At 42.0% G+C, this 23,805-nt stretch overlaps 2 protein-coding genes across 4 annotated transcripts in view; one reads left to right on the forward strand and one right to left on the reverse strand.

The window, feature by feature from the left end:
- The window catches only part of bach2b (BTB and CNC homology 1, basic leucine zipper transcription factor 2b), a 90,393-nt gene extending 73,645 nt beyond the window's left edge, over positions 1–16,748 (forward strand). For all 3 annotated transcript variants that reach the window (XM_034204502.1, XM_034204501.1, XM_034204503.1), the window contains 3 exons: positions 679–2,175; positions 10,622–10,828; positions 11,463–16,748. In XM_034204502.1, coding sequence (XP_034060393.1) covers positions 679–2,175; positions 10,622–10,828; positions 11,463–11,915 — 2,157 coding nt within the window. In that variant the 3' untranslated portion in view covers positions 11,916–16,748. The remainder of the gene's footprint in view (positions 1–678; positions 2,176–10,621; positions 10,829–11,462) is intronic.
- Positions 16,749–17,578: 830 nt separating this feature from the next.
- Positions 17,579–21,803, reverse strand: cx52.6 (connexin 52.6). The gene is made up of 3 exons (XM_034204504.1): positions 21,694–21,803; positions 19,953–21,311; positions 17,579–17,945 (listed from the first exon to the last, which is right to left on the reverse strand). The coding sequence occupies exons 2-3, from the start codon at positions 21,288–21,290 to the stop codon at positions 17,907–17,909; spliced, it is 1,377 nt and encodes a 458-aa protein (XP_034060395.1). The 5' UTR covers positions 21,291–21,311; positions 21,694–21,803; the 3' UTR covers positions 17,579–17,906.
- Between the last annotated feature and the right edge of the window lie 2,002 nt (positions 21,804–23,805).

Here is a 23,805-nt window from a genome sequence, read left to right on the forward strand (position 1 = left end):
CTATCATCCCGCGCCACATGGCCACAACGGGGATAAGCCTGAGTCTTACACACCATTAGGCTTTACAGGCACTTGACCTGAGGACCAGGGCACTGACACAGAAAGTGAGGCTTTGGGGCCAAGTCCTGACCGGGGCGCTAACAGTACATTACGCTCAAATCAGTGTTGTATACAAATAATATTTATTCACAAGCTTCCTATAAATGAAACATCTTTGTCATAACAACACTTTGGTGCTAAGGTTAACAATTGCAACATATCATTAACCAAACAATACAGAAAGATATTTGCTGATTGTTTTTAAAGAATTACCATGACTTGACAGGAATGGGTGTAGCCTAAACCAATGCCATGGCCACAGACAGTGGCAGATGGCTGAATGTTCCAGAGGTTGGTGTTATGAACATGAGCGGCTATTTAAATGTCCCCTCTGTGGGACGAATAAAGGTATTCTGATTCTGATTCTGAGGCTGGACACACAACCTGCCGACACCCACAGAGCACCCTTTCTTATTCAGCTGTATGGAATGTTCAGTGCTGACCTGATAAACAATGAAGCATTTTTGACACTGTTTGTTTATGGTTGTTGGAGCTGTCAGGTTGTCTCACCACACTCCAAGTGGTCTGAACAATGACTGTGCTGATGGTAATGCTGGCAATTTCCCTGTTTTTTTGCAGGTCACTGCCAGGGGATTCGCTCCATTGTTGCAGTTTGCCTACACTGCTAAGCTGTTACTCAGCAGAGAAAACATCCAGGAGGTCATCCGCTGTGCCGAATTCCTGCGCATGCACAACCTGGAGGACTCATGCTTTCGCTTCCTGGAAGCACAGCTGCGCCGCGAGGAGGACGGCTTGCTGCTCTGCCACAAGGTGGCGGCAGCAGAAGTGAACAACTCACAGGATGAGAGCATGCAGTCTGAGGTGGAGAAACCCACCTCCCCAAAGGCACGACGGCGCGCCGAAGCCCTCACTTCCTTTGAACACCCTGACGAGGATCGGCTAGCAATGGCTATTCCCAGTAACTTCTCCGATGGCCGGCTGGACTTTGACAGGCACGGAGCATCAGACCTGCCGCGATGCCCAAAGTACAGGAAATACCAGTGGGCCTGCAACAAGCACAATAATGACACATCCTCACACACCAGTACCTCAGGTTTTCCAAGCACATTAAAAGAGAGCAGCGTCAGCGGGGCACTGCCGGGTCAGGACAGGCTGCCTTTGGCACAGATCAAAGTTGAACCACAGGTAGACGAAGAGGCCATCTCATTGTGCCTGTCAGGGGATGAGCAGGGGGGCAGGGATAAGGACAGTGTGACGAGCATGGAGATGGATAACCCCATATCTGTGGAGAGAACCAAGTCCCCTTCCTGCCTCCGAGCCTTCTTCAAGAAAGGGGTGGACCTGCCCAACACTTCACAGCAGCTATTCACCAACAGACTTGTCTGTCCCCAGGACAAAGTAAACTCTCAGGGAGATCATAAAAAAGACTTCAGGCCTTTCACTGGGGAGCTGGGTCTGCCTGTTACATCCCCAAAGGACGTTGACAGTTTCCCTGCAGGGTTGTCCCTCAAGTCCGCTTCCTGTGATGGGGTCTGCAAACAGGAAGTTGAGCTTGATCGCCGTAGTGTCATATTTTCCTCAGGGGCATGCAAACGTCTGGGAACCCCAGCACATTCCTACCCTGGTGGAAACTCTTTGGAGATGGAGCTCTCTGAGCACATGCCAAAGGGCCTGTGGGCCGGAGCCAGCCAGTCCCTCCCCACGTCGCAGACCTACTCTCCCAGCACCACCTCCAGCGACCCCCTACTCCTGTGCCACCCGAGACCCAACACCAGCTGCCCAGTGCCAATCAAAGTGTGCCCACGCTCACCGCCTTGTGAAACACGCACCAGGACTTCCAGCTCCTGCTCCTCGTACTCCTATGCAGAGGACGGCAGCGGGGGCTCTCCCTGCAGCCTGCCCCAGTTTGAGTTCTCCTCCTCTCCGTGCTCCAACGTGGCACGCTGCCTCAATGTGGACCAGCAGGAGCAAAGTGTGGGCGGGGAGGCCCTTTTTAACCAGGTGCGGCCTAAGATCAAATGCGAGCAGTCCTACGGCACCAACTCCAGCGACGAGTCGGGCTCCTTCTCAGAGGGAGACAGCGAGTCCTGCCATGTGCAGGAGCAAGGGCCAGAGGTGAGTGTGAAACATTGTCATTCTCTTGTAACACACAATGTAGCCATTACACTCAATCCCACCATGGCTAATTACATCGCAGTGCCCTGCTCTCCAGGTCTGCATTAGCAGTCATTAAATCATCATGTAATTGAAGCAGGGGTGTTCAGTACAAGATTTACAGCATCACCAAAGGGCACAGATGTGCTTTGATATTATGAATCTGCTTTATGCACTGCTGGAGATCTGTGTAATGAGTCTGAATGTGTGAGCCCAAATGCACTAGGATAGTCAAAATGCAGGAGGCTGTGGTGCTGTTTTTTTCAATCATCTACGCTGGGAGTAATGTGAAAAGCACTGCATGCGTTTGGAGGCTCAGGATTCTCCCAGGGTACAGCTGCCCTCTGAAGTTATTCCCTCTGGCTCTGTCTGTCTCCTTGCCACTGCCAACTACCCTAACTAGCTCATTTCATCCCAGCGGAAACACTGACATCTATAATCCGGCCCTATAAATATGCATATGCTAATTCTAGCATGCTTGTCAGACATTCTGACATTTCTGATCTATCGACCATTAGCAGTGATACCCTGCCGCAGTGAAGGTGTGCAGCCGTCACAAAGGGATTACAACCAATACATTACAGCAGCGCTGTGTATGGCCATAACGTTTTAATGGTGTGCGGTTGCAGTGAGTGGGCGAGAGGTTGAGCTCTGTCTCATGGCGGCGCAGCTCCACAGTGCTGACAAGGATGAACAGCCAATCCTCTAATCATCCTCCCCTAATCCACCTGGGCAGACGCCCTGCAGACTGTAGGCTGTTGTTGTTTACAGTGTAAAGATCAGTGAGGGAACCTCTCGCTCACTGATGGAGCTCAGCGCAGATGTAATAATATCAAAATGAGCAGATTTCCCACCTGAGGGGAAGTGTAAGGCAAAATCAATTTACAAAGAATAGCTTTGCCTCCTCAGAGCGCTGCTGTTTACTCGCTTTAATGAGGCAAATTTCCATCTGGATTTCAGGCCTTGCTGTCACGTGAAAACCTTGTATCTCCAAATTGACTCTTTAATTGCAAATGGAGGTTGAGAAGGAGCTTTCTTTGTTTCCCTGGTTGAGATTTGTTTGTTTTTTCACAATAGATGGTATATAGGTATATCAGTGTTTCCCCTAGGTTTACTGCTTTGGGGGGGTGCTGCCTGAGCATGGGGGGGGGGGCATTGGGATATATATATTTTAAATCCTCTGGAGCAGAGAGAGGAGCTGTGGATTATTGTTATTGGTTAATGCATCAGTGTTTCTTAGGGTCAAAAACACTAAACTCACAACTTAAAATCAAAGCGTTTAGTTTATTTAATAAAAGAGCACATGTTCAATGTGAAAAGTGACAATGGTAGGGGAAACATATATATGAGGTATTCACTTGACTGTAGCATAGTCATGTCTGTGACATCACATCTTGGCTGTTGCAGAGCTTGAACTTGTGACCTTTTGGCTCCATGTTCCCAGGCTGTCTTACCTCTTGAGATTTTTCCATCAGTGATGTCAGAATCATTTGTGAAGAGCTTGGTGGAAGAGGGCAGAGGAAGCAGAACTGGAAGGAGAGAAGAGAAAGTGGTGCGTTGCCATGGTGATCACATTCACAGAGCAAGTCGGCATGTTGCAATGGTTGGAGCTTCATGACAGGATTTAGCTTTTCTGTGGAAATAATTCAGTTCCGCTGCACAAACAGAGCTGCGAGATAAAGAGGCTCAGCAGTAATGCGTAATTATTACCTTCAGAGTGTGGCACACAACCACCGTCGCCATTCGATTGATGGACCTTTGATAGGCCTGCTGAGTGTGCAGCTGTAAATCATGTGGGATGGATATACAGAGCTGAGCTATCAGCTGGGAGAGCAGCCCAAACATGACTGGGAGACATTTCAGTTCTCTTTGTCATTTCTTTGTGTGGGTATGACTGTTTATATATGTATGTGTCAGCCATTGTTGCCGCTCCATTACTCCACTATATCCTCTATCAAATCTCTATTGGCTTACGCAGGGTTGTCTGCCAGCTTTGCACTCACTATCATAGCTGTTGATAAGATCCTTCATGAGTGTTTCACTGCTCCACACTTTATTGCACCGGAGTTCAAGCGGAGGTCACAGAGAAGTACTTCCAAGGTGAAGCTCAGTGTTAGGTTACTCTCCCTTGGCCTTTAAGTGCTAAAGAAGTGCTCCCTCATGCTTCCTTGGCCGCTTGTTTTCCTAACACCCCCTCGATGTAATCCTGCCGTTCAAACAAACATGAGCAAATGGCAGCTTCGATAAAACATAGCTTCAGCTCTGGACTGTGGACTTGACACAGTGGATCCAAATGAGGAAGGGAGTTGTTAAAGAGCAAGGCAGTCTGACCGAAGCCCATCATTCAAGTTAGCTGGAGTCACTTCAGGTCTCTGGGCAGCTTCTGCTCTGTGGTTATGGGCTGTTGCCTTCATATGGGCCACATCTGAGAACTATCAGCAGCTTCATTCTGCAGACAGAGCAGTGTCCTGCAAAGAGAAACTAAGCAACCTTTGAGACAAAATTGAAGAAAAGCTGGACTGAATGTTGGTCCCATGTGTGGCTCTGTGAGGGGATCCATTGATGGCTCCTTGTTTTAACAGCAGTAATGTAGATTGCTGACCTACCTCCTATGCAACAGCAGTTATGGAATGAACTCTTAAAATATTTATAACAAGTAATGAGTGGGGAAATGGAAATTCATTTGACTTGTCGAGCATTAATCAAGGGGTGAGATTTAAATTAAACATTAAAAAAAGGATACAAATGATGTATTGTCTGGATTTGTAGGCTACAAGCTATAGAGTTAGAGTTGTGTACGGTATAGATACAAATAAGATTGGGTTGATAGTGTTGTTTATTGGTTGGTATCAGGATTATGTAGCTACAGATATTGTTATCTATCATTTGACACAAGGCTACAGCCTTTAGTGTGCTACAGTATAACAAGTAGCTTTTCGTGGATAGCTAATGCTAGCAAACTGTAGATGCATATTGCTGTGAAATGAATCACTGCCTCATCATCACTCACTTTTTTAGCTCATTGTGCTTCTATTATACTAACATTTATAATTTAACATATTTCATTATTATCACAATATGTTAGCATAGAACACACTCTTGATAATGCTAATGTTAGCTAACGTAGGATCAATCTTTGTATGGAGGCTGTTGAGTAACTATTAAAACTAAGTCAGTTTGCTGAATATGTATGCACATTAATGACATGAATCATATCATATATCAAAAGAAGTGGAATTCATTGTTTTATTGCTCATCAGTGCACTAGGAGTGTCACTATACAGCTTCACTTGGTTTGGTACATTAGGCTATGGTTGCTAATGTTACCAGACTTCAGAAATAAATCAGTGTGTAACAGACATCACAGAGTCAGTACACTAACTTAATGGCCCCTGCACTTGTAGTACTTTTGCTACATTTGTAGTTCAGAGAGTTTCCCTCCCTCTGCCTCTTGGAGCTCCACAGCTCCTGGTGCAGCGTAAGCGTTGAGCTCATTCTAGCGTCTCGTCTGGCCACAGCGGTGGAAATATTGATCTCAGAGCGAGAGGGAGGAATGAGGAAGTGGTCCTGATTCATCAGCACATTGTGGTTTGTTTAGCAGGCAAAGCATGAAATAGAGTAATGTTTGACAGGAAGTGCACAGACCTTGATATCAGTTGTGCAAACATTGTACAATGCCAAAGGACCTTTGCTCTACTCTACATATGATGTAGCATGTAAGTTCATAATGTTGTCTGTGGAGCTGCCTACTTGCTTTAGTCATGTAAAATAGTAATGTGCCTTTCTCAAATGAGTTGCCCCTTATACTACAAGCACTCATTTTGTAAGCAATATAACACAACTTTTAGTATCACCATGAAAAGAAATGTCTCTAAATATAGGAAATATGATTTTTAGGTATAGTTAATGAGAACACATGGCATCAAATATGTGACCAAAGGTGAAAGTAGATTTGCGTTCAGTGGCTAGACAAGAGCAAGGGAGTGCAGAAGGAGAATCATCCAATCACTAAAGGGATGTTTGCCCATTCATTTCTAAAATATGTATTTAAGTGCATTACATATGATAATGTACTTAACACAAAAGGCCTTACGTGTTCCAATTGAGCAAGAGGAGTTCTGTTTACCTGAGCATTTCACTGTGAAATCTATATGTATCTGTTTTTCCTTTTGAAATAGCTCAATGCATTTAAAAAGGAAATGAGATGCAGTTCCCCCCCCCCCAAACCGCCCCCGGAGCTTACGCTATGGGGAGCAGGACAAATATAGAGACCAACAGTGGAGATATTTTGGCGCTCTTATTTGAGAAGAGGAGAGTGTGTTTAGTGTGAAACGCCACGGGATACTCAGCATTCTGTACAGTACGTGGGCCCCCCAGGGCCAACTGGGGCACAGACACTGTGTGATGTTGACTACGTCACCACAGCTCGGCAGCTTGTACTCTGTAGTATTGCATTTCCAGAAATCACTAATCAAACAGTGAGTCAAATTCGTTGTGTTGTTGTTGATAAAGTTTGACACTTCTCTCTCGTTAAATACACATTTATTCTACTGCAAATGCTGCTGTTGGTCAAATGAGAAGCATTAGTGGTAGTTAGTGTAGTGATCTCTACAATGCTTCTTACATAAATAAAGCCTTGTATGAACCAGGTTGATGTTATTCATGATGACATTCTTTAGCAAGAGAGCAGTCATTTATTTATCTGAAGACGCTGCAGATGATGACTTTAACCCCCAGGACAAGACAGCTAGCAAACCTCCCCAGTCTGTGATCTGATTTAGGGTTTGAGTGTGTGTTTCTTCTTTGTAATCCCATTTACAAGCACGTGATATGTAACATGGTTCATTACAGAGATGGCATGAAACACAAATATGTGAAATTGTAAACCTCATATAACACGATAAGATCTCATTTCAGTTTGGAAGATGTATTAATGTAGACTCCTGCACTGCTATTTTGCACTTCTGGTCAGATGCCTAAACTTACATTTTGTCACTAGTACATGTACTATGTAATGACAATAAAGTTGAATCTGAAGAGATAAGGACAAGTTTTACTCAGACCCAATTGTGTCAGCAGCAAATCGATGCTACTTAACCAGTCCAGACATCTACAATTAGAAGTTGATTTTAAGCTAAAAATATGACAGGATTTGATTTTTTTTTACAGACACAACCAACTCTTCCAAAGACCACTGATAAAACACTGTTTCTAATGTGTAAAACATTCATAAACAGTTCAGTCAGAAAGTAAACCTGTAATAAACCAGAACACACATAATATCTTCAGCAGGTGGAAATCTTCATCTCACCCTTTGGACAGAATTCTTTAGTTACATAAATAGTATTTAGCCAGAATTTGAGACGCACAAACATTGATTCTTTCTTATAGTTCAAGGGGGGGGTTGATTTCAGATTAGCCCTACTTTTGGCTCTGTACCCCATTTGTACAAAATGACCCAGAGAGAAAGGGTGACTGAGGGTTGGAAGAAGAACTGTATGTAATTCCAGGACAGTTTGGAGTGAATTCATGACCAGCGTTGAAGCAGACTTATATCAGCTGCACTGGATCTCGTGGTAAAGCGGCTCAATGTAGTTGTCCCCTGCGTACCGGTGACTGGTGGAGGAAGAGGAGAAAGAAACCCCCACAAGGTCGCAGCGTCTCCTTCTAGTATTTTATGGCCTGGTTTCGCCAAAGGTCCCATCAGGCCCTGCAGAGGGACAGCTCTCAGGTCTGAGCATTATGGGGCACCAGCGGTTACCTGCTCACCAACAGAGTCATCTTCTCCTCTGCGTTACATGAAGCTGGCAGCCTGTCCTGATGTTTGAAAGCTTTCCCTGCTCCTGTCTTTGAACCTGGAGCTGTCATTGTCCTGGCAAAGTAGTGAGAGCCGATGTGGCCTTGAAAGCTCGGGTCATTATTTATTCATTTGTCTGCATGCAGATGTCGGGCTGAGATGAGACGCGGGGCTCCTGGCGGCTCACAGGGCTGCACTTCTAATGAGGGAACTCAAGACATTTTTCTCCCAGGGATAGATTGACATCTAGGTCTGCTCTTCAATGAGGAGCAATTTCAATTCTGTCATGAGTAGGCAACTTGCTTCATCCCCTTGGTGCGACGCCTATACCAGGTGATACTTCAGCATCTGTGTAGCATCTGGTGGAGAAACAGAGCCGAGCCCCCTCTGCTGCAGCCTCTGCATGTATACTGAAAATAAAAAACATTGACTTTAATTAAATGTATTATGTCAACAGATTTGACATAATTAGGTTAGTTTAAATAGGTTCAACTTAACATCATTGCTTCCAACTAACCTAATATAGTTATGTGAAATATGTTGACATAATACATTTAATTAAAGTCAATGTTTCAGTTTTTTGTGGTCATGTGAGCAGGTAAAAGTCTACAGGGAGGATCTGCCCCGGCCCAAGCAGCCAGGTGCTATGGGAGTGCTTCCTGCTCCTCTTCCTCCTTTGTTTGGCTTCCTGTGCTCCTGAGAGGCAGCCACAGGGAAAGCTGAGCAGCTCCTCTCATCTCTGCCAGGCTCTCCGGCTGTCTTCCTCTGGCTCTTTGTTATGCCTGCTCTGCTCCTCTGGCTGCCTGCAGCTACACATCCCTGGTGCTCACAGATACCGCTGGGATGGATGTGCCTGTGATGTGCTTATCATAAGGTTTGCCATCACCTGAGGGAGAGAGGCAGACTCATTGTTGCTCTCCAAAGTGAGAAAAAGAGAATCAACACATACAGCCTTGATGTGCTGTCATATCAGTGAAGAGTTACCACATGGATTTCTGATTTTCATTTGCTCTGCCAAATCACAGCTGCATTTATTCCACTAATTATGTTGTTCTGCTGTGCAGGAGGTCTGCTGTTAGGTGCCGGTATAGATATTCATGCCTGCAGAATTCACCTGACGCTGGTTTGGATCAGTTTGACAAGTCACTGCCCCCTCAATCTGTCGCACTGGCACCTCAATCTGTCGCACTGGCACGTGGATCACCTTTTCCCCTCTGCTGCAGAGTGTTACATGTTGAGTTTAAGACGGGTGCGTCTTGCTCTGTGAGGCCTGTGCAGCAGTACTCTCATGCCACCTTGTGGTCAAGTGTAGTAACCGTCAGACAGTGAGAGGGCACAATGATGCATTGACTCACCTGGGTCACACTCCGTGGTGTAAAGTAAGTAGTAGATGTACTCAAGTACTGTTCTTCAATACAATTTTGAGGGATTTGTACTTAAGTATTTTCATTTTGTGCTACTTTGTACTTCTACTCCATTACAATTCAGAGGTATATTTTGTACTTTTACTCATATTTATGTAATACATTTAGTCAGACCTGGATTCAATTCATATGCTACCCAGCAGTAAATAAAGTACTATAAAAACCTTTACCAGCTTCAATAAAACTTTAATGATCAATAATTATTAAACATATCATTTATATTGTTCTGAAATGGACCAATATGCACAATGACTACTTTTACTTTTGGTACTTTAAGTATATTTTGATGCTAATACTTTTCTACTTTTACTTGAGTAACCTTTTGATTGCAGGACTTTTACTATAACAGAGTATATTTCTACACTCTGGTACTTCTACTTTTACTTAAGTACAAGAACTGAGTAATAACATTGGGTTATGAATGATTTGAAAGTGATGTTGGCTCCAAAGTATGGAGTCCAATGTAAAGTTATCATAATGTCGAAGTGTTGGGCAAGGCCCCCAAATTGCCCCATGTCTATGGTGTTGAAGTGAGAAAGTGTCTCTGTTTGCCCCTCCGACAACAACAACACAACTTGACATCCACAGTTGTCTTTCAGCCCATATCTGGAGAAAAACGACATTCTGTTCTGTTCTAAAGATTTTGGGTCTGAAAAAGTATTCAAATATTAGAAACCAATCTTTAAACCCACCAAATGAAATATTTTTTATTTGTATAATGCAACCTCCTCCTCCCATCCCAAATACACTGCCAGTTAAACAACCGGGGGGCTTTCAAACTCAAAGTTTAAAAAAAGAATAGTGGAGCCCACATATTTCAGTTGTCTCTGTTGGAGAGTGTTTGAGTGACTTCTGCCTCACTATCCTGTGGGCTTTGTTGTTTCAGAGCATCATCTTACATCCCATTTAAAGGTTGGCAAATGTAGGGTTTTCTTATCATTAAATGAGAAAATGCATTCTTAATGTTATTAATCAAATATTTATTGCGTTCATAAATGTGTTAATGTATGAAACACTGCCATTTGTCTGTAATGATCCGAGCGTCACATTTCAGACTCCATCAAAGATCATATTATATATAGATATTTTGTACGTTATGGGCAACTTCCGTCCAACCTTATTGATGCTCAATAAATACAAAATAAAAATGGTATGCATAATGTCTGTTCTTTCTCTTTCTCTTCAGGTAAAGCTGCCTTTCCCTGTAGATCAAATCACAAATCTTCCACGGAACGACTTCCAAATGTTGGTGAAAATGCACAAACTGACCTCGGAGCAGCTGGAGTTTATCCATGACGTGAGGCGGCGGAGTAAGAATCGCATCGCGGCTCAGCGCTGCCGCAAGAGGAAGCTCGACTGCATCATGAACCTGGAGTGTGAGATCAGAAAACTGGTGAGTCATCAGTTTCCACCTCACTGTCACTTCCTGTTATCTGTCCAGCTCATGAAACACCACGTCAATTACACCAACCACCACCTGAGCAGAGAAAAGGACATGATGATGTGATGAAATACTATTCACTGATCTCAGATGGGTTCCATTCTCTCAGCTCTCTCACCTTTAGTGTCCTCTGGTGTGTGTGGGGATGGGGAATACATGCAAGATGGTCGCGTTGATCATTAATAGAAATTCATGTTTTAGAGTAAAGATTATTTAGGAGAGGATGTGACTGACCTATGACAGTGAAAGCATTTATGTTGAAGAAAAATACAAAAAGAGGATGAGTAAGTGTTTTCAGTACAGTTTTGAAAGACAATACAAAACTGTTGAATCCTGTTGATAGCTCCAGCAGATCAGAAAACCTTTATAAGAGTAGTTTTGAAAGACAATGACATAATGAGTTATTTTGAAAAGAAAATTCAGATGTTAGTAGGTGTTGGTGGGTTTTTGTTTAGAGGGAAAACACTTAAGAGATATTATTTTGGAGGTTCTGCCCAAAAACTAAAGCACATAAACTCATGCTAATAGGGTTTTTCCTGAATCAACTAAACCCTATTGTACAAATCCCAACTGTGTGTGTGTGCAGGTGTGTGAGAAGGGGAAGCTGCTGACGGAGAGGAACCAGCTGAAGGCGTGTATGGGGGAGCTGTGGGAGAACTTCTCCTGCCTGTCCCAGGAGGTGTGCCGCGACGTGCAGCTGAGCCCTGAGCAGGTCCAGTCTCTCAACCACTACTGCCCCGTGCTGCGGCCCGCCAACTCCACCGACACCCCCCCCAACACCACCAGCATCGACCTCACCACCCACTCTGGCTCTGCCACACCGGAGCCCAGCTTCCACGGATCGCCCGGGGCTGCAGATAGCGAGCCCGACTCGGCGGTCAGAAACGGGCCGGACAGAGAAACAGACAGCCAGGACGCCGGCCTGTACGATGAGTCAGAGCTGGTCAAATCCAACCAGGCGGTAACGGTGGATTTCTGCCAGGAAATGACTGACAAATGTACAACTGATGAGCAGCCGAGGAAGGACTGCGCTAATTAGTGGTGGTTCTCTGTGTTGTTGATTTTGATGTTTTTTTTATTATTTAATTTCACTCTTCTGACAAACCCACTCTCAGGGTTGCTGAGACAGTCAGCCTCTGCCAGTGTTCACTGAAAAACAAGCTTTGTTTGTATTTATGTATTTTTGTGCTGTTTTCTTTTTTTTTTGAACGGTTGACACTAAAGTTGTCTTAACAGCAGCAATACTGTTCTCCAGGTATTCTCCTCTTACAACGACAGAGTGGGAACTTCTCACCAAACATTACAATGGTGCTATCCTCGCCCAACAGCAACCTCTACAGTGGGGACTCGCCCCCCCACATGTCACTCATCACAAGTCAAAGTGGAACCTCATCGGACCTAAACAGCAGCTCTCTGTGTCTCTCTGTTCCTGTCTTCCTCTTTCTCTGTCTCCCACTCTGTCTATCAATCTTCTCTACCTCTTTCTGTCTCACTTTTCTTTCTCTCTGTCTGTCTGTGGTTCGTCTCTCACTATATCTCAGTGGCCCTTTTTGTCACAGCAATTCAAACTCAGGAAAAAAAGAATCCTCTGAATGTTCAACCTAATTCATGAAAAAATGAGAATGCAGCTTCTGTACACGGGGAGTTAAGATGCAGTTGACTTTTTAAAATGTTCATATGCAAATATGTCTTTGAGCGTCTGGCATTTGTAATTCTGTACAGGAGAACTGTGTGCAGGCTGTAACCGAAAACATTCCTCCTTTGCCTTCCTCAGCACTGAATTTAAAGGACAAGGTTTTTTGCAGGCGGTTAGATGGCTATTTTTATTTCCCACTCATCAGCAATACCATTGTATTTGGATGTTGTAACGGTGACTTTCAAGTGCTTGTTTGGCAGAAATGTACATAGTATGGAGCATGATGACTGTAACAGTGATTTTGTACTGGTAGAGGCTTAGACGTTTCTTTTTCACGGGGTTATATCAAGCACCTTTTGCTAAGGGGAAACCTTTGCTTTGCTGTTTCCTGTCCTGCCTAACGAATGCTCCCTATCACGGTGAGCGTTCCTATACTCAGGAAATCAGCTCCACATGAAGACACACACATGCAGTACATACAGACAGTCAAAACACATGTACAATTTTTAGCCCCATGCATGTATAAAAGTTAGACATTCAAGTTGTGTTTTACGCGAGGCTCTTCCCCCTTTCCTCTTTAAATGTGAAAAAAGAGTTCTGCCTTGTGTTGTTTGGAGGACATTTTATTATCAGTATTGTAAGATGCTCTTTGTGTACACTCTCGCAGACGTGTTTTGGGTTTATTCGATATTGCCGTTAGATGTTAGGCGACAGCAAAAAGTGCAGCCAACAAATAAGTGACAGATACTTAAAAAAAAATCGAATTGATCCTGAGAAAGAGAAAAATATTGACTTCAGTCAGGCACTTTGTTTTGGCCCCAAGCACTCAGAGCCATTTAGCACTTCAATAAGGTCTTTGTCTTTGTTTCAGACCTCCTCAAAGTCTCAGACTGGAGCACTTAAACTTCAAGAAGAAAAATCTTGTTTATATAAATATACAATACAAATATCTTTATGAAGAAAATGTATCCGAAAGCTAAAAAGAAGCTAATGTTTTAGACCTTATATTTGTATTTCTTTAGGAATTGAATAAGCTAATTCAAATTGTATTCTACGTGAAAGCTGTGTGTTGATTGAGTAACAATCATATAAGATAGTAACACGTTTGCCCTAATTGTGCATTTGTTTGACCATCCTCATTTGTGATGTGCATGCATGCTGCCTAGCTTTAGGCCTAGTTAGTTTGTCTTCTTCTGTTTACCTTCTCTGAAGCAGTCTGCTTTTAAACTGATATCTTTTTGAAATGTCTATGTATAAAAAGGCAGAAAGAGTTGATATTAACCCTAACTAGAGGAGGCTTTCAGGGCCGTACTCTAGCACAAGGTTGAATTCAAATTCAAAGTGTATTCATTGCTCTTTAAAGCCCCAATCCAAAGAGACTATCCCTGAGTTAACTGGAGCTAATGTAGCTTGTAGGCAAGCTAATGTTTCATTAGCTTCACGACATCAATGTAATCTCTCATTGAGTAATTCGGAGAGATGTTTTACTATCCTTACTCTAAAGAATATTCCCTTCGATCATTTTGTTTCTACTTAAACTGACTTTGTAGTAGTTATTAGATTTAAATCTTATAGCCATGTATGGCAGGTCAAACTAAGATGCTAGATAGGTGCTACCAGGATAGCCTGTAGCAGCTAGCTACACCACCTACTCCCCCATCCAACTCAGGGTGATTTTTTTCTTACTTGAAATAAACTATTTTTTAAATAAAATATTTATTTTTTTGGCCAAACAAGTCTGGGATTTGGGCTTTAAAATGTGAATGAAAGGTTTAAAAGTTCTCCCCCTGATTTTAAATAATTATAGATGTATAAGAAATGTCTCAGGTGAGACTGTTTTTTATACAGCCAAACAATTAAGTGTATTTTATAAAAACCGTCTTTGATTTCTTAAAAGGCAGATACAAAGACCCAAACACACACACACACTCACACATACACAGCAGTAGAGGACCTTCATCCGCTGGTGTGTTTTCTTTGTTTGTTCAGCCCTTTATCAACTGTGTGCTCTTCTTCATTCTTTGATGCATATGTACTGCAGCAAAGCAGTATCTATCTACCCATACAGATTGTACCAGGTTCCAGGCAGAAAGCTAAACATTACAGATGCTTATTTTTATGCAAACATTTTGCAACTCGCTTTGTATTCATGTACTTTTTCATCTGCCTAATCTTAAATTGAGGAGGCCCGGTGTTGCATTTGCGAGCATCGACTCTGACTTTATGTCTCTGTGTGGAGAAAATTAATTTGTGAAGTTTGTGTTGTAGCAAAACTATTGTAACAAAGGCCCCTGGGTGTCTCCTCACACATTAATAATACGATCACATCCTTTTGTTTGCATATCAGAACTTCTACCTATTGAATGTTGATAATTCAACTTAGCAAACCTTCGAATCCCGTGGAGCTCGGGTGATTCACTGCTCGGTCAAAGTGCAGTAACAGGCATCCTCTGCAACATGTCAACTCTTATTTAAAGGGTCCATTCAAGTTACAAAAACAAATGATCACTTCCTGTATGTCTTGTGGACACTGGTCACGCAGATAGATCTGGTTTTATTGGTTCATGTTTTGGGATATCTGTCTCTTTACATTCTGCCTTTGTGGTGCTCACACCACTGAAGGAAGTACTCTCCTGTTGCTCTGAATGCTGTGAACAGTATTTTTTCAGAGAATGCCAAAACGTTGGTGAATAAAACCATAACTATAGTTACTGATAGATGTGAGTGACAACATGTATCTTGTCATTTGGGTGAACCGACCCTTTCGTGTCTAAACCCGCTCTCACATCACTCTGACGCACATTTTCTTTTTTACTTTAGTACTTACTTTTTCAAATCAAATGAATGCCCCTTTTAAATGATTTGTTAAAATGACTTAAAGCTGCATCAATTCATTTCTAACCTTCACCACGAGCAAAGAAAGCAACATTATGATTCATTTGGAGTTGTGTGCATGTCACCAAATGAATGGAGTTGATATGATGTACCCTCTTTTAGCTCATTGTTCCTGATCTCCACCAATTCATGAGTTCACCAGCTGACTGACTTTGTATCCGAGCCAGCAGAATGGGCTGTTTGGAAAACCAAGAATAATAAGTGAAAAGAGGCTGAAATATTCAGTGGAGATGAAGGAAAAGTAGAGTTGGTGATCATATCTTTGCTAAATGTTTAGCAACCTCATACACAATGTTCTTTTGATACATTTTTCATATCAAAAATATTGGTGCAGCTTTAAAATGATATAATAATAAGCTTGAACAACTCAAATAATCCTCCAGGTTCAATTGTTGTTTATGTATATTACAGCAAAGTGGCTCCAACTGCTCCTACCTTGTTGCTGTGTATTTGTCTTGTTTAATTGAACTTTTGTGTTGCTGCTTCTCTGAAACAAACACTGGCTTTTCTACTCCAAAGGTTGTTCTATCAAATAATATGAATCTTTCTCACAGATTGCTCAACTTTTCTTGAAAAAACAACAAAACAAATCTGGTATCCCGGTTGAATGCGCAGGCTGAGATCATTGAGTAAAATATACAAATGCAAAATGTTTACAATTGCCATGCAAAAATGGCTCGGTTTAATTGGACTGGTCCTTGGTGTCGTGGAAAGAGACAACGTTTCCTCACCTTGTCTTTATTCCAACTTGTGGGATGGCTCAGCATTACATGGATACGAGTGCACCTCCGATATTTGCCTTAGAACTTGCAGAGGCCATAGTTCACATTCAAGTGAAGTGAGTGTATGCAGGGGCCCGGCCCCCATCCCTGAGTCACCAGTGCAGACTTCCTCACACTTATCTACCTGTGAAATCCTTCATACCTCTCATAACTGGTCAATGACTGTATCAGCAAACCGCATCAGGTGTTTTTCTACATGCTTTTTACACAGATTATATGGATTCTTGTATTAGTAGATTTTGGTGCATCATTTTTTATGTAATAGCTCTTAAGCTTGTAGTTCAAGTTGTTTTTTTGTTTTCATTTTTCTAGATGACTGTTTTGTGTTAATAATTGTCAATTTGAAATAGCTGTTATTTCTCACTCTACTAAGAGTTCTTACCTTTATCATTTTGAAATGCTACATGACCCTAATTAATTAAAATGACTTAAAAACCATTGTAAATATGGTATTGTGCAAACCCCATTTTCATTCATTTCAATTGCTTGTGTTATATAAATGACTCTTTTGTCTAGACACCATTTCTCTTTATGAAATAAAGAAACATGCATATCATGATTTGTGTTTTGAGGGTGGTTTTGGAAAAATGAGACCAAATGTTGGTCAGTATTAAACATGCATGAATTGATCCGACACACACACACGGTGCAACATTAGCATTCATCTGGAGTTGTGTTTCTGCACACGTAATGTTGGTTCTTCTTCCTATGGAAGCCCATTCTACGGTGGTTGATCGGAGCAAGTGCGTTACATCGGCCCAAAACACTTCCACTAGAAGAAACATGCTGCGGTTTCAAAAACACTGTAAATATCAAAACACAAATGTGCCAAAACACATAGAACTGATGAAGCATCTTCCCCAAGGTGACAACACATGCTGCATTTAGAAAACATTCACCGACTTCACGAAACATTGTTTACTTAAAGCGCTGCATAAACAAAATGCTTCAAGAGGCACAACAGAAACCAGGGGACACTAAAAAGTGACGCACACAGCTAGGACCGGAGTTGGCCAACTGTCACTGTTGGCAGAGCTGGTGTATTTCAGAACTGTCAGAGTTTGTCAGTGCAGTTGAAATGTCTAGGTTGGTGAAGATGTCTCTTTATTTGCATGTTTCGGCACATTATTGTTCCTTCTCCTAATGTTGGCCACCATACCTTTCTAACTGTAAAAGAAAATAATATGATGAAAATTAAGTCATGGGATTGTCATTATAATCTCGTAATACAAAATAAAAAAAGACTAAACTATTTTTGTTTATTAGAAGAAAAACAACAGGACATCAGAAACATTGTCAGATGTATTCATAAACAATTTGAGGCGACTGAGTTGAACAAAATGTTGAATTTGAAGAGCCCTTTTTTCCTGTGGGTCATGGGGTTTGATAAACAGTTGAGAAGAGAGTTCCCTCTTCTTCATTTGTGGTTGCCAATGCCACAATCTTAAATGACAATCTTCAGTCACATAGCCAATCTGTTCAACAGGCTTTTGGTCTCATTATATGAGATATTATGCTTTAAGCCAAATATACATTTGATTCATATTTGATTAAGCAAGTGGCTTGCAAATGACCAATATAAAAGTATCAGGTGCTGAAGATATCATTAGTATTGAACATTAAGAAAATGTTGAAGTGTTCTTTGGGATCAGGATCCCTCTGTCGCTTTTGAACTTCTGTATGTCTCCAGCTGGGCCACAAAACGGTGATTTTCAATCTACTTTTTCATGATTGAAGACAGCTCCAGAATCATGCTCTAAAAGAAAAAGAGATGGTTGGGAAAAACATGGTTATTATCCAAATCACAGACGCTTGTTTTTCTTTGAAACAGGTGGATACAGTTTGGCAAAAGAACATTTCGGCCAGGATCCTCAAGTGTCCATTGTTTTTAAAACTCATTTGGGCATGCACATAACACTGAACGGCACCACTGCCCTGCTCTAAATAGTATCTTTTAATGTACCTGCCCAAACTCTTTTTACCCAGCTGTTTTCACAGAAGAGAAAAAGGTACTAAGAAATACTGTAAAACCACTTTTTGTATGTGTTAGTCATACATACAGAAAGATTTAGATCAGATTTCAATATAAGCACCAGAATTGAGTTTTTCCAACTTGCCTCTGTCATAGGTTCTGCATGGACTCAGTTTTGGTGATTTAACATACTGATTTCATATATTTGAGAGCTCCTCTCTCAACTGTTTGAAGTGGGCGAAGCTGAATTAGAATGAATGTGACTTTCTTCCAATCACAATTTAGCAATATTTCAATTATATTATGTGAAAAAAACATACATTTTCATAATGTCCAACATTTTTATAAGTATTAAAGTGACATAAGTAGTATGTCACTTTTTTGAAATGCTGCTACTTATTTTTGAGCCATTTGGCTGTGTACGTATGGCTGTGTATTTTATTACTGTGTGCTTTTCTTCTCTATATTTAATAAGTTAGCTTGCTCTTTATTATTGCAAGCCTGTTTTGACCTGCTAGTGCTATGCCACTTTTGCTGTAAAACATTTCCCCGCTGGACTAATGAAGGAGTTCTGATTCTGACAGAGCAGTGGAGAGCTGCAGTATGTTCCAGTGCTGTCCAGCAGGGGGCGACCTACTCCTGCTGACCCCCCAACTCAGTGTCACTGACAAGTGCTGACAACGCTACATATACTTTTACTCCATTACATTTTTGAGGAAAATATTGAAAATGAGGAAGATATTGTATTATTTACTCCACTTAATTTATTTAACATTAATAGTTACTAGTTACTTAGTACATATAAAATACATGATGATGCCTCTGATGCAGTAGGCTACTGTACTACTACCAATACCCAGTACTTTAAAATAACTTAAATTGACTCAAATTTAATTTGATATGAAATGTATTTGTTACTGATAAAAAGAACCATAATACTGATCTATTATGAAAAAATCCATTATATATAAGGAGAACTTTTACTTTTGATACCTTTTGCTTATAATACTGCTGGAATTCTACTTACGTAAAAAATTGTATTAATCAGATTCACTTGTAATGGAGTATTTTTAAATCATCTTATTTCTACTTTTACTTCAGTAAAGAATCTGAATATTGATTCTGTCTCTGCTGAAGGCAGTCATAAATAAAATGGAATCACAGACGATGTGTTATAGTTCCTTTGTTTGATGTTCTTTTTTTAGGCATCTTGAAACTTCCATGAGTGAAACATACATTTTTAGTCTGGGGTTTAGTTGAATTTTTCTACTGATTGTACTTCTTTATTAAAATGTATTTCTAGGGAAGGCAGACAGTGTCCAAAATGTTAAGTGTTGAAAACCTTTCTTTGTAATAAAGCCTGTAGAGCTGGGTCCTGAGTCCTACATTTTATGGTATTTTATTTGATTGTTTTTGTTGTCATTGTACTGTCTTTTTATTGTACCTCATTCTCTTGATCTATTTCACATTTAATCGTATATTTTAGAATTCTCTGGTAAATGTAATGATATTTTACACTGTCATCTATGTTGGTTCATCTGTAAAGCCAACAGCTTTGATTTGATTTATAGTCATACTTTTTATTCATATAAGGGCTCCACACTGAAAAACACTTTGACTTTAATTAAATGTATTATATCCACAGATTTCACATAACTGTATTAGGTTAGTTGAAAGCAATAATATTAAGTTCAACCTATGTAAACTTAATTTCTTTTAACCAACCTAATACTTTACAAATAATTAAAGTAACCTTAACAGTGCAGATACATAAACCACGTCTCTGCTCACCATAGACATCCTCCTCCCGCTGGCTGGGGGTGGGGGGGTCACTGCTGGGCTCTCCCCCTGGTTCAGGTGCTGGGCCTCCAAGTCTGCCCCGCTCTGGGAGCCGGTGCTGTCCGACGTGGAGGCCAGCATGCCGTCCGACAGGTCCCGGGACATGAAGCTGCACTTCCTGGCTGTGGGGTAGTGGTCGCTCTCCGGAGAGTCGCTCATGTCGCTGTAATCCTTACTCACTCTGCTCTGCTTCCTCTGGGCATTCCTCAGGGCGGCGGGGATCTCCATGTGTCCGGCCATCAGTGTGGGTCGGGGGCCGGCGTACTGGGGCCGGCCTGAGCCGTGCGCTTCATTGGACTCGTCACTGCTGCAGGATGGCTTCCTGTTGTCCACTGAATGGACATGCTGCAGGTATGTGTGTGCAGGCTGCTGGCTGTTGGAGCCCTCCTTATTGTGAGGGGCCACACTCCCCCTTTGGGCATCAGAGCCAGCAGAGCAGGTCATCTGAGTGAGCTGCATCAGCCTCTGCGGAGAGGAGTTATTGAGCAAACACACCTGCTGCACCATGGAGTTCTTCTTAGACCGGCACATGCTCTCATCGTCTCCATATTTGTATCCATACAGGCTCTGTTTGATCTCCTTCACCCCCAGGTGGAAAATCTCCAGGAGGTTGAGGATCAAGGACACTCCAGCAATAACCAGCATGAAGATCATGAAAATGTTCTTCTCTGTTGGCCGGGACACAAAACAATCCACACTGTTGGGGCAGGGCAGCCGCTCACATTTGTACAAAGGGGATAGACCGATGCCGTACAGAGCACACTGACCGATAATGAAACCCACCTCCACCGCAGATCTGGTTAAGATGTGGAAAACATATGTGCGGAGCAACGAGCCTCTCAGAGGAGCCTTCCTCACTTTCTTCTGTTCATCCAGCTTCCTGAGCTCTCGCTCGATCCTCTTATGGTCCTCCTGCTGCAAGGGGTCCGTGCTCTCCAGCGCAGCCTTCAGACAGGCTTTCTTCCTGTGCCTCTCCTTCTCCAGGGTCCTCAGACGGTACAAAGCATGCCCCATGTAGACCAGAGAGGGCGAGGACACGAAGATGATCTGCAGCACCCAGTACCGGATGAGGGAGATGGGGAAGGCCTGGTCGTAGCAGACGTTCTTGCAGCCGGGTTGCTCCGTGTTGCAGACAAACTCACTCTGCTCGTCGTCCCACACGTCCTCAGCCGCCACGCCGAGCACAAGCATGCGGAAAATGAAGAGGATGGTGAGCCAGATCTTCCCCACGATGGTGGAATGAATGTGGACTTCTTCTAAAATACTCCCTAATAAGTTCCAATCCCCCATCTTCTGTCATATTATTATTATCTGTTGATGAAGAAAAAGCAATTTTAAGGCTTTTCATTGCATTACATTTTCTACATTAGGCCTACATTTCCTTTGGCTGACGCTTTTATCCAAACCAACTTACAATAAGTGAAAAAACATAAAGAATCAAAACAACAAGGAAAGTGCAGATATATTCACTTCAAGCAAGATCATACCATATTAAGTTCTGGTGAATTAGTTACAAGGCCTAAATTAACCCTTTGTTTATTTATTTAGAGTTAAATTGCCAAGGTACAATCGAAGCAGATGGGTTTTCAGTTTGCGACTGGAGGAGTTTCCGCTCTCTTGATATCAATGGGGAGCTTATTCAACCATTTAGGAGCCAGGAAAGGTGAAAAGTCAAAAAATATGTTTTACTTACATGTTTTCTAGGGTCCTTGTCTCACGTGCTTCAGCATAAAGCTATTATATAACAGCAGACTCCTTCGTGGAGACATCAGGGCTCATTTGTTGTCCCTTGGAAACGATGAGACCTCACTGAGTGCTGGAGCTGACACTGTTTCCATGCTGTTGCGAACTAGGACTCCGTTTGAAGCCATTGATCCAGTGCAGCCCCCATCATGCCCTGAGGTTATTTCACCCTGATACTTTTACCAGGACAGCACACTGAAAATAGCACCAACCGAAAAGTCAATACAGCGACACGTACAATGTGTTCAATTCTCCTGCTTATAAATCGTGCACAAGTATGCTTTTAACCATGTCAACAGTTTGTGTTTGTTCATTTATTAACATGCACATAAGCAGCTCTATCAAGACATATTATATCTGTGTCATAAACACAGATTTATGACATGGTGAAGGATAATGGTACAGATCAAATGTATTTCAGAGAACAGAAACTAGTTTAAAAGTCCCCAGTCATTTAGTGTATCGAAGCTCTGACATTTCAGTACTTTTTAAAGAACTACACAAATAAAGACATGAATATTGTGTTATCCATACTTATTCCATACATGAGGACCTCTTCAGACCACACTCAAACTGGTACATTTACGTTTTCACCCTTTATAAGATGCAGAGCTGGGTGGAGTACAAATACTTCGTTACTGTATTTAAGCACATCTTTATGGTATCAGTACTTTACTCCAATACTTATTTTTCTGACGACTTCTTACTTCTTACATTTTGAAGACAAATACCTGTACTTTCTACTTCTTACATTTTCAAAACAGGCTGGTTACTTTAGTTTTAATCTGTGTTTGCTTCATTAGCTAACAATGACATTATTGTTCTATTAATATAAAGGGAGTTAATATATTAATATAGTATTAATATAAACTATTATTAATATTAGTATTAATATAAACTCTTTAAAACAGTTGGTCGTTATGGGTACTTTTTACTTAAGTACATTTCAAAGTTCTTTACTTCTACGTGAGTAAAGAAGTTTAGTCAGTACTTCTACAAGAGTATTTTTAAACATGAGTATCTCTACTTCTACTTGAGTAAAGGATGTGTGTACTTTTGCCATCTCTGATAAGATGAGGGTCACTGTTACGACTGAATAAACGGGTTTGAACTCAAATGCACGACTCACAGGTTTTAACGAAAAAAGGTTTATTCAAACCAAAGCTCAACTACAGTGGTATACAAAACTAAATTACTCTTAACGAGGAAAAACAGTATCAAAACAAAGTCATTCTTAATGAGGAAAAACAGTATCAAAACAAAGTCACTCTTAATGAGGAAAAACAGTATCAAAACAAAGTCACTCTTAATGAGGAAAAACACTAACAAAACAAAGTCACTCTTAACGAGGAAAAACACTAGGAGCATGAATAACCAAATACTCAGACAAGACGTGGCTCAAAGCTTTGCTTGGGATTCTTTCTGGCATGATACGCTGGTATACTGTCACAAGAAACGAAACGAACTGGCACAGGACAAAGGGAGACGAGGACAATAAATACACCAGGTAATGGGGAACAGGTGGAAACAATCAGGGGCGTGGTCGACAATCACAGGAGTGGGAGACACACAAGGAAGGGAGCTGAAGTTACCTACTGTAACTCCAGCATACCTCATTCACACCAACGGTGTTTCAGGACCGGTTCGGAGCTGGAGCTTGAAAAGCACCGGGTTTTCCTGTTCACACCGCAGCGGAGCAGCCTTTTAGCTCCGGAATCCGGTTCGTTTCAAGCACCAAAAAATTGTCCGGCTAGAGCAAAAGCACCGCTTACGTTGAGGCGGGGGCAGGTGCGGGATCAACTCCTGAACAACAACAAAAAGCCCGCGTTTTATCCAGTTTGTGCACAACGATGAAGAAACTTAACAAGCAGCAGTGGTCCACTGAAGAGACCAGCTACCTACTGGGAATCTGGTCTTCCGAAGAGGTACAGAGGAAGCTGGAGCACAATCGGCCATTGTTGTCGGTGTGAGCCATGGATGTATGGTGTGAGCTGTGAGGGGTTTCCGTGGCATCCGCGCGGTTTGGTTTTATGAAGCAGGCACACAAACGGTTACGTCATGA

Source organism: Gymnodraco acuticeps, unplaced genomic scaffold, assembly GCF_902827175.1.
Source record: "Gymnodraco acuticeps unplaced genomic scaffold, fGymAcu1.1, whole genome shotgun sequence".
Classification (NCBI taxonomy): Eukaryota; Metazoa; Chordata; class Actinopteri; order Perciformes; family Bathydraconidae; genus Gymnodraco; species Gymnodraco acuticeps.

Bases quoted from the DNA above. Each gene is read 5' to 3' on its own strand.
- cx52.6 (XM_034204504.1), bottom strand. From the start codon at position 21,290: ATGGGGGATTGGAACTTATTAGGGAGTATTTTAGAAGAAGTCCACATT. The intron at 17,946-19,952 runs GTGAGCAGAGAC...TTTTTCTTTTAG, and splicing joins GCGGGAGGAGGATGTCTATG to AGCATGATTCTGGAGCTGTC.